Source organism: Oncorhynchus mykiss, chromosome 2, assembly GCF_057628025.1.
Source record: "Oncorhynchus mykiss isolate SJ-2025 chromosome 2, ASM5762802v1, whole genome shotgun sequence".
In the NCBI taxonomy this organism is placed as follows: Eukaryota; Metazoa; Chordata; class Actinopteri; order Salmoniformes; family Salmonidae; genus Oncorhynchus; species Oncorhynchus mykiss.
Genome location: NC_143023.1, coordinates 29,447,501 through 29,458,350, shown reverse-complemented (window position 1 = coordinate 29,458,350; position 10,850 = coordinate 29,447,501). Strand labels below are relative to the sequence as shown.

The 10,850-nt window shown below is 41.6% G+C and overlaps 1 protein-coding gene across 1 annotated transcript in view; it reads right to left on the bottom strand.

Annotated features, from left to right (window-relative positions):
* Positions 1 to 4,824: 4,824 nt before the first annotated feature.
* The window catches only part of LOC110486559 (annexin A2), a 6,348-nt gene continuing 322 nt past the window's right edge, over positions 4,825 to 10,850 (bottom strand). Inside the window, exons 2-13 of the mRNA XM_021558261.3 lie at positions 8,564 to 8,630; positions 8,278 to 8,380; positions 8,005 to 8,099; positions 7,741 to 7,854; positions 7,152 to 7,242; positions 6,973 to 7,052; positions 6,500 to 6,559; positions 6,318 to 6,408; positions 6,109 to 6,204; positions 5,911 to 5,969; positions 5,561 to 5,671; positions 4,825 to 5,447 (exon numbers count right to left, since the gene is read on the bottom strand). Of these exons, the coding sequence (XP_021413936.3) occupies positions 5,385 to 5,447; positions 5,561 to 5,671; positions 5,911 to 5,969; positions 6,109 to 6,204; positions 6,318 to 6,408; positions 6,500 to 6,559; positions 6,973 to 7,052; positions 7,152 to 7,242; positions 7,741 to 7,854; positions 8,005 to 8,099; positions 8,278 to 8,380; positions 8,564 to 8,611 (1,011 nt within the window). The 5' untranslated portion in view covers positions 8,612 to 8,630 and the 3' untranslated portion in view covers positions 4,825 to 5,384. The remainder of the gene's footprint in view (positions 5,448 to 5,560; positions 5,672 to 5,910; positions 5,970 to 6,108; positions 6,205 to 6,317; positions 6,409 to 6,499; positions 6,560 to 6,972; positions 7,053 to 7,151; positions 7,243 to 7,740; positions 7,855 to 8,004; positions 8,100 to 8,277; positions 8,381 to 8,563; positions 8,631 to 10,850) is intronic.

The following is a 10,850-nucleotide window of genomic DNA, read 5'->3' as shown; positions in this document are numbered from 1 at the left end:
CAGGAGTCTTATGGCTTGGGGGTATAGAAGCTGTTTAGAAGCCGCTTGGACCTAGACTTGGCGCTCCGGTATCACTTGCCGTGTGGTAGCAGAGAGAACAGTCTATGACTAGGGTGGATGAAATGTTAAGTTTCGTATGGTATGTATTAATTTATGGATGCCCATCATCCATTTCGCATGATATGTTCCGAATTACAATTTGTATTACATGTTACGTATTAGCAAAATGTAAAATATGTTAAGAATTTGAAAAAAGTGTTATTGTTACGAATTTGCAAAACATACAATATGTTGTGAATTTTCTAAAAGTACAATATGTTACGAATTAGCAAATGTATGTTATGTTACAAATTCTAGCTAGGTGGCTAATGTTAGATAGGCTACGGGTTATGGATATGTTTAGGAGTTAGGTTAAAGGGTAAAGGTTAGGGGAAGAGTTCGCTAACATGCTAAGTAGTTGCAAAGTAGCTCAAAAGTAGTAAGTAGTTGAAAAGTTACTAATTAGCTAAAATTATAAAGTTGTCTGTGATAAGATTTGATCTCGCAGCCACCTTAATTTAGTTTTTACCCTAAGCAACTATCTGTTTTATGTAACCCTACCAACTGTAACATATCATACTAATTTGAGTGCCTTGGATTTACATTTAGTATGCTACGTGTAGTCTATGGGACCAGGCTGCAACCCCCACACTGGGCACAGACGTCAATTTAACGTCTATCTATTCCACGTTGGTTGAACGTAATGTCTTTGAAATGACATGAAAACAACGTTGATTCAACCAGTGTGTCCAGTGGGTAGCAATACGGTTCATCTGCATTTATTTTTCATGTATTACTTTTGTCACTATAGGTCTAGGTCCTGTCTGCAGTGCTTTGTCATGGCCCATCTCTTCCAGGCACTCTTGGATGGCTGCCCTCAGCTCACAGGGCCATCTGTCCAAGCTGCATATACCAGCTGGCCAGGCCATTATTTGGACTGGAGAGCAGTGAGTGGTTTTATTTAGCATAAAGAAGATGTATACTGCCGTGTAATGCTCTGGCTAATTGTGAAATGTGTTGGCTTGAGACGCCTGCTTTTAGCCCATGCTCAGGTGACACATCTTGCAGGGTATAAATGTTGTACGTGATGGATTTAGTGTATGCAAAGATTAATTCCATGGTATTCAATAGGTGTGAGATGGCTTAAATTGCGTATTACTACTCTTTTTGCCCCATGTATCCAGAAATGTGCACCATGGTCCATGGGTGATGTTCATTGACAAGTGCATATGTCAAGTTGTATGTGGACTTGAGAATGGCTTGTCTAACCACTAGATGTCCCCATGGTTACACATAATAGCCAGTCTTTGGCTGAACCAGTACCTGGTCTGAGGAGACGCACAGTATGTGCTTCCAAAAAAGGTCTGAATAAAAATGATCTATTGTTTTTTACCATGTTCGCACGCGCCAAATCCATCTTCGGCACCTGCAATAAAATCACTCATTGCTGCTGTGCACAGGTCGGCTGATACAGCAGCGCTACTTTATCCCAAAAAATAATTTATTATATTTTAACCTTTTTGGGAAGTACATACCGTGCGTAACGGCAATAATCACGATAGTTGCTCTGCAAAACGTCATATTTTGATACCGAACATATTTTGAAATAACGTTTTCAGAGCTGGTTAATGTGACTTTAAATTGAAGGATCCTAGGCATCAGAGGAGAACTTGTCAAATTCATCATCTCATCAAGCTCAGGTATTGGTTCAGTTTTCGGGGGGGGGGGGGGGGGGGGGGGCATATGAATCACGAGTGGCGTTGCATTTTATTTTGAATGTAAGTTATGATTTAAATCAATTAAATAATCAAATGATAATTGGATACTGGATGAGTTCTTTTGATCTGCCTTTGTAACTCCTAACCACCTCTTGCCTGTTTCTTATGTCTCTTGACATTTAATTAAGGGTCAGGAAACGCTAGCAACTCCATTAGAAGAGAAAGTAGTGTGTGCCACCCACACGTCTCCCAATACAATGTTCCAGGAAAGATTATCTCAACAAAGAGCAAGCCAATCGTTTGAAACGTGTCCCTAATCCTCAGTAAAGGAGCAGTGGACACCCCACAACTCCACAACGGATTACACCAGTCTGGGAGTGTCAATGACATTTGAACCCTAGTAGTTTGAAGGTGTAACGATATTAACCGTCCCCACTACACTCTCCCTAGTCACTGGGAACACAATGATGACAGGAGTGATAACAGCACTGACATGGCGACACTATTAACACTAATCCCCCATTGGGTGCGTGGGGGGGGGCTTGTAAAGTGCAAAGTGACACCCTTGCAAAGTGACACCCTGTCTAAATCAATTTCACCCCCTCTTGGATGCCGAGAGACTTTGCACCAAAATGCCACTGCAGGGGGTGGGGCTTGCCAGTTGGTAGGGGAGGAGGGGGAGCAGTATATATTTTATAGCTGACCCTGGATGGCCATTTTGCTTTGTGTTGTGTGGTTACAGAACGCCACACGCCAGGGTTTGTCATGGCCCCTGCAGTACATGTAGATCTCTCCACCTGACTGTGGATGTCTCCTGCCTCACTATTGTCTTGTTGTGTCTCTGTCCCTCGAGACTAACTAAAGACTGAAGGGATATTCTGTCCTGACAACTGAGACCACAAGTCATGACATTATGCCATTAGATTGTCTGAGATGCCACACGAGCCAGGGCATAGATGATGTGTTATCTTTATCCTCACTGAGGATTCTGGTTCCTCTCAAGGTCTCTTACTGCTTTTCTTCTTCAGGGCCTATCTACCACATGGTATGAACCAGCAGGGGGGTTTAACAGCATTGTCTCTATGGGTGCATTTGCAAATTCACTCTGGAGTGCCAAAGAGCACTCAGAGTGCGCTCTGGGCATTCATAAATTCAGAGCTTTGTCAGATTGTCCGTTTGTAAATTCAGAGCTTTTCACTCTCGTAGTGTCTCTGGCCGAAGAGTCGGGGTTGATCTGAGCGTTCTGACCTCACAACGGCATTCAAGCACCCAAGCTAACTAGCTAAAGTTAGCTAGCTTGCTAGCTACTTCCAGACATAAATGAGAGAACACCTCACTCTGACCATTTTACTTGCTCTAGCAGAGCTGGTTTGGCTGTTTTCATGTTATCCAGAGCGTTGGTGACTGTAACTGTGCTGCTGGCAAAATAAATCTTAAGCTTTTTTGCCAATGTTTACTGACACCGACCATATTCAATGGGTGTTGAGCGTTCGTAAATTCATCAGTTATTTTGCACTAATTTACGAACACACCCTATGACGAACACGCCCTAGACATGGCCTTTAGAGCAAGCAATCATGTTAGGTAGCACATATTCCGGGCTTCGGTTCATTACTTAGTGAACAAGACTCTTTTGGAATGTTATGTATACTGATTGGTCGCTTCTGTTGAGCAATTGATTCCAAACATCCACAAGTATGAGTAGCCAAATGAATGTGTTGAGGGGTTACAGTGTCAATGCATTGTGGGTATTAATATCCCCAGGCTCTCAGCTTTCGTACCTGGACTGCTGTGTAACACTATTGTCTGTCCTTGTCGGTTGCTTGCCTTCTCAAAGTAATGATTTGCTTTTAAATACTCTTATTAAATTCAGTGTTGACAGACTCATTTTGAATTTGAGCTCTATTGTAAGGCCTCAAGATTAACCTTCAGTTGACCTCCCCTAACCAAGCTATGGTTAGCATCTTAGCAATTGTTGGCCTACTTGTGTTAGCAAAGTTAATCGACTGTGTATGAGTTAGAATCACCTAATTACTTACTAACTAGAATTATACTGAGAATACTAGGCTAAGCTGGGCTAGGTGTCCCCACCTGCTTGCTCTTATCCTCAGCTGCCTTTTTGTCAATCTTGGACTGGTCAGCCGCTTCCAGAGCAGTCTCCTTATCCATCTTCAGCATCAGCATCTTCTTCTTGATGGCCTCCATATTGCCTGTGTTTGGTTAGGCTCACAAGGCGAATAAATAAACGTGGATGTCTTTCTGGAGAAAAGCTCAAGGAGGATGAGTTGGAGCCCAGAAGGAGATGGGGAGAGAGATGGGCGGACAGAGAAAGGGGTGAAAAGAGAGAGGCCAAACTCAGACTATCATAGGGTGGGTGGTTTTATATTTGGTGGAAAGGTTGGAGACTCTCACCTCCGATGCCGCTCCTCTAACCTATTTTAAGGCTCCTCCACTGACCAAGGCCTTATAAACCTATTATTCAACTCCGTGTGTCTGTCAGAATCTATCTCAAACACTCACACACACTTTCTCTCTGACACACACATGCACACCCACTCTAACTATATCTCTTACACAAACACACACACTGCTATTGCTACTATGGACATGAAACATCCCCTCTTAAGAGTTCATCCCCAAAACTACTACTAATAAATGTTTCCCAGTTTAGAAACCACAGTCATTGTAAGTTGTAAATCAGTCGGAGAAATGGAGATAAAAGACATGGAGGAAGGTGAGACCAAAAAAATGGACAAGAATCAAATGTCGGAAGTTGAAGAACAGTCCCTGATATAGAATGTACATGGTCTCAAAAGTGAGCTCATTCAATATGGAGAAGGGAGACAATTTACTGTTGGTTGACAAAGCTGTAATCCTGACAGCCAGTCATTCACTATCAGGGTGTCACTTTTCAATAGCTGGACATGGAACACATATGCAAGAAATTAGCCAGTGGTTAAGCAACTTTTTAATGACATGACCCCAACTAAGCTTTTGGAATTTGCCTGGGACCCATCAAGTGAAACAAACCCGTGTTTATTTTCATGATCCAGTCAGCAGTCAAACCTTTTATGTTTAAAACTAACTTTTATTATTTATCGTTTTGAACTTTGTACAAGTTCAAAGTTGCATTATTAAGGAACAGTTACATGTGGTTTTTGATGCGTCTCATCATAGGATCCAAACTCTTTGTCTCGACTCACACAAACATCCAAGGCTGCCAACATCACATTTGATTAACACCGATTGAATCAGTGGGTAATGGTGGGATGCTATGAGATGCTTGAGGGATATTAATACTTCCTGGCTAACATTGACCTGGGATTAGGACGAACAGAGGGAGAGAGACACTTAGAATTTGAAGCGCCTGGACCCTGTTCCCCACCAACTCTCACACACACTGGATGATATTCATAGAAGTAGAAACAAAGGTGTGAGATGTTTGAAATTCGGTTGCTATAAGGCAAATTACCCGATCATAATGGTTAGCACTATGGGTGAAATAGACATGGTAGAATTATGGCAAAATATGCTGAAATATCAAAGACGTGTAAATTGTTTAATGGAGAGACATAATACCAGTTCTTAGGTTACAACAACGTGTGTAGGTTAAAAGGTATTCTTCCTCTACAGGTCTTCAGATCGACACAAGGCTAGGACAGCCTGCTGCATCTCTCCTTTGTATTCTTTCTGTGGGTGTGAGAGAGTGGGGTGTAGTTATGACAGCGTTATGACAGCGTTACAAACAACAAACCTTTCAGAATGACTATTCAATGTATTGGTGCGCGTGCATATGTCTTCACCTGCAATGTAGAGTAGAGTGAAGTGTTGGTCAGTCTGCGATACTCGATTCTCACACAGAGGAGGTCCTCTTCACTGTGGCTGATAAGAATCCCCTGCACTAAACTGCCTTTCTGCAGGACACATACACAATAAACATACACATTTGGAATGAATCTGGCTTACAGAAAACTCTTCCTCAAGACCTGACACAAAGGCACAGAAATCGATAGTCTTACGAGATCGAAATGGCCACTACACTTGCCGACTACACCTCACAGCACAACAAGAATAGTCATGTAGCCAGTGTGAGTCTGGAGTAGAGTCACTGTAACAGAATGTGGAGTAGACCATCATATGACATGAAACTCACCTTAATGTTGCTGTGTAGACGCTGGGCCAGAAACAAAGGAATACTTGGGATGGAGCCAACTACAGATGGAAAGAATCAATACATACTGTTAATTAATGTTTGTTATACTGTCACACACACACACACAAACACACATATGAGCATTTGAAAAAGTTGATAGCCTTGTTCAATTGCTTTGTGCGAAACAAACTGTCATACCCAGAGTGCGGAAGCCAAGCCTCAGGTCCCCAGAGAAGTGACTCTGTACTGTTTTATCCACAGTCTCCCCTCTCAGATCCTCCAACCTGGATAGCACTGAAAGATAGAGAGAGGGGAAGAGAGAGGGGAAGGGGGGTAATGGAGGCTACAGCCATACCAGGGCTAGGAGGAGAGACAGCGAACGGATGAAAGAGACATTGGTTTGTTACCTCTGTTGAGATGGTTTGAGTCTCTCGTGGTTAACACCTGAATCCAGGGGGCTGGGTCCTTTTTCTTACCATTCACAGCATCATTCAGAGCCTACACACACACGCACAAAGGATATCAAGAGTACTGCCTAATTGAAGGAACTTTCTAGAGGTAATTTGGGGCTTTGAGGAAGAACACTCACCTTAACATCCTGGTCAATGAGCTGATAATCAACCATCTCCTTTGAATTCAGCTCCTCCTTCTGTTGGTATTAAAGCACAAATGGCACCGTTTACTTAGTTTAAATTAGGACATTATTTTTCTCTGACTGATCTATACAGCTTACTTTGTGCAAGGGGGTGAAAACTTGACAAGGCACTCTAACTTACTATGCGTATGTAGCATTCACTCTTAGAAAAAGGGTTCTAAAGGGGTTCTTCAGCTGTCCCTAAAGGATAACCCTTTTGGTTCCAGGTAGAACCCCTTTGGGGTTCCATGTAAAACCCTCTGTGGAAAGGGTTCTACCTGGAACCAAAGAGGGTTCTTCAAACGGTTCTCCTATGGGGACAGCCGAGGAACCCATTTAGGTTCTAGATAGCACCTTTTTTTCTTAGTGAACTCTACGTAGTTTGCAATATTGAGACATCAAGTCTAAGAGAAGAAGAGTGGCAGTACCTTGAGTATGGCCAGTACCAGCTTAGTGAAGTCTTTACTAGTCTCACTGATAAGATCATTCTCCAAGTAACGTCCAAACTCTGTAAACAAAGCAGTATAAGACTACAGTAGGGCACACTGTGTGTGTGTGTGTGTGTATTGCAAGAGTGTGTGTGTTACCCACAGACAGTAATTCTCACCCTGTTTGTAGGCAATAGTGGCATCTTTAAGCTGCTGTGGTGATTTGGTACACAACACAGCCAATAGACTCTCTTCGTCTGTACCAATACCCTGTAACAAACAATTACACATTTAAAGTGATTTGTTCCAGTGATGTAGCCAAGTCACTAAATGTTGAGTCCAAGTGGAATCCCAAATACTTGAGTCACGAGTCCCTTGGTGTTCTAAATGTAGTTGTCAAACCATTTTAAAGTTAAATATCATTACAGTGTGTCACATTTGTAAGGCTAAATAGATAATTAAGCTATCTAATGTTTGCTGTTGTTACATTATGAAAAAGAGAGACATTTTCTGACAACAAAGTCACCACTGATCGAGTCCAAGTCGCGTTGCGTATCATGAAAATCGTGACTTGAGTCTGAGTCAAGTCCGAGTCCTGTGCTCGAGTACTACAACACTGATTCATTCACACGCACACACACACAAAGACCCACACATTCATTCAAACCACATTACAGTACATACAGTAATACACACCTAAACATACAAATAACATGTATTACATGCTTATTACAATGATCATTGAAATAACAGGTGATCTGCTCTCACCTCCATGGACTGTCTGAGGCGATGGGCGTCAAACTGAGAGGGGGTCATCATCAGCCCCAGCATGAGTTGCTCCAGCCCCCCTGGCAGAGCTTTCTTCAGGGCAGGACATAAATCCTACAGAGTATGGGTAGATAGAGACTGTTGGGCTGGGTTCCAATGCCATATATCACATCCCTTCCCCCAGTCCCCTTATAGATGTAAAAGTAGTCAATAAGTAGGCTGACAGATCCACAAAGTGGTAGGCTGACAGATCCACGGAGTTACCTTCTGTGTGAGGTTACGGTAGGACTCTGCGATGCTCTGTCTCTGAACATTGTTTCGATTGGTCAGGATTCTCACCAAAGTGTTCACATCACTGTCTAATACACGGTAACACACACACATATTTTGAATACCTCATCCAATATGTATGTACAATATTAACTACTTCAAACATTCACACCATCAGATTGATGAAATTCTCAGGCAACAAATTGTTTTCAATGAGCTATGGTAGTGATATACTTCATTAGCGGACATTCCATCCTTGAATAGTACCTTTGCTCTCCAGGGCAGTTTGAATGTCGCGGGCGTCCTTCTCTGAGTTGAAGTTGGGGAAGGGTCGCACAGTGCCCAGTGTACCCCACCACATCGCACGAGACTGGACAAGACAGGGAAGAGAGGGGTGGTGTCACTGAGTCACTACAGTAAACCTCTATCACTGACATTTACTGTCTAGGTTCCGTCATGTTGCGTTTATCCATTCCATCCTTTTAGTTTAGTCCAGAAGGAGAGGAGATGAGGAGAAAGTCTCTTCAGACTATGGAGATGCAGGTCGACTTACACTGGCTTTGGGAGTGTTTTTTTGCATAGACTTCTGCAGAGCTTCCATGATGGGAGTGACAGAGTAACTGCGATGGAGATTAGGCATAATTAGTTTTGGGGTTATTTGACATTTAATATGTATACAAATATTTCAAATATTCAATGCAATATTATATATTACAAAACGGACTGTTTGAATCCTAGATGCTGATTGGTTGTTAGCAAGGATTTATTCAAGATAATTCCCAAATACCATGATGCCATAATTTCAATTCACGTATCAATATGCATCCACTGTCCCGCAGTTCAGTTGTCCAACTCTGCATTGATACATTTACCATTGATAAATCAGGTACCCAAACAACAGACATTAGATATTTTATGCAAAAGAAACATTGTCTTCATGTATCAATTCACAAACAAGTCAGTGATTACCAAAGGAAAGAAGGGAGGGAATATAACGTTTTTGAACAGGGCCACAACGGTCGGTGAAGTCCATCCAAAATACTTTAACTTCATTGCCCTCTAGTGTCGCAAATGTACGGAAGAGTATTAGGGGTAAGTGAAGGGAAGTGGTGATACTTGTATATATATATTTTTTTTTTACTATAGTAGTTTTTAAAAGTGGGAATATTTCGAGAATAAAATGGCAATATTTCGAAAATAAAGTGACAATATTTTGAGAATAAAGTGGCAACTTTTGGAGAATAAAATCGAAATGTAATTTTGAGAATAAAGTCAAGATTGTGAGAATAAAGTCAAGATTGTGAGAATAAAGTCGCAGTTATATTTCAAGATTAAAGTAGGTGATTTGGTTAACTGCATGACTCCCTTACTCCCTGCTGCTGTGCGTGCCACCATTGATTTGCCTGCAATTAGATGACCTGGTGAAACTATACTTTAGAATTGGCTTTAGTATCAAGGAAATCCTTTATCTTTTAGCACATAATAACCATATTATTATAAGTAGGCCAAATCCCTGTCATGGACCTTGCATAGCAACGGGGCAGAGGTTTGGGTAAAGCGCCGTCTGCGACAGTAATTTTACGTTCCATTAATATAATCTAACAGTCAGGTCTAGCCTCTAGCCTCTATTAGACGGATAGTGAAAGGAGATATTATGCTAGCCTACCAATCAAGTAATGTCAGATCAGTGATTATTTCTTTATAGCCTATCATAATGTATCTAATAGGCCTATATTTAGACCAATGATTATTTCTAGAAAGGGTGAATCAACCATTAATATATTCAAACAGCGCCCCAGATTAGCTGGTTTGCGCATGTATGAGATGTCCTTGATTTGCCTGCTCCCACAGATATTTGCGTAAAACCCACGCTTCATTGTTTATTCCTCCCGCAGCGGTTGGATAGGCCTATCATTTACTTTCACTTGCCCACTGTAATGTAAGATTAGCCTACAGGTTAATTAAGGTACTCAATCTAATGAACCGCTATAGGTTTATAGTGTGCTGAGAATAGCGTTGTTGTAGCGAATTTTGAGAGCAGTTTGACATTGGACACATACACACGCATATTACCCAGGATCCCAAGATAATACGTTTTATTGAGTGTGTTATCCTATCCTACTAGCCTATCGTTAGAAGTATAGTTGCCATATGGCGGAAATACTACTATCAGTAAAGCATCATGGATAAAGTAGTTAATAGTACCCATTATGCAGATTTTTGCCAGGCGTTCCCCTAGGCTACGCATCAGAACGTTGTAGCGAATTCGGAGGGCAGACTGACCGGGACTCAACCCCAGTTCTTGTTCGTGCGAGATATTAGATCATTAGATTGATAAACGTGAGTGCACAGTGGCGCCTGTTTGAACGAGTGGATTATATCATTAAATTGAATGCCATTTGTTTGTTTTGCCCCTACTTTTAACCGCCCCCACACACACACCTACATGCATACACACCCAACCCGCCGCACTTCTCGAAATATTACCACTTTATTCTATAAATATTGACACTTTATTCACGAAACTGTGCCACGTTATTCTATAAATATTTAGCTCGTTTTTTAAAGTACTAGCCTGCAAAAAATATATATAATCCAAGTAACGCCACCCCTTGCTCTTTTTTTCTTCACTTTGGCCCTAATACTCTTCCGTACAAATTACATTTCAGCGTTGTGTCATTTCTGCTTGCATTGCATATCACAAAAATCCAACATCTGGTAAGAGCAAGCAAATAGTCCTCCGACCTGACTCTACAGACTCTAAATTTATCTCGTCTCTGGTGATGTTGCCTACAACTGTCTAGCCCACCAATCTAGAAATTACTCAATGTGAAAAAACG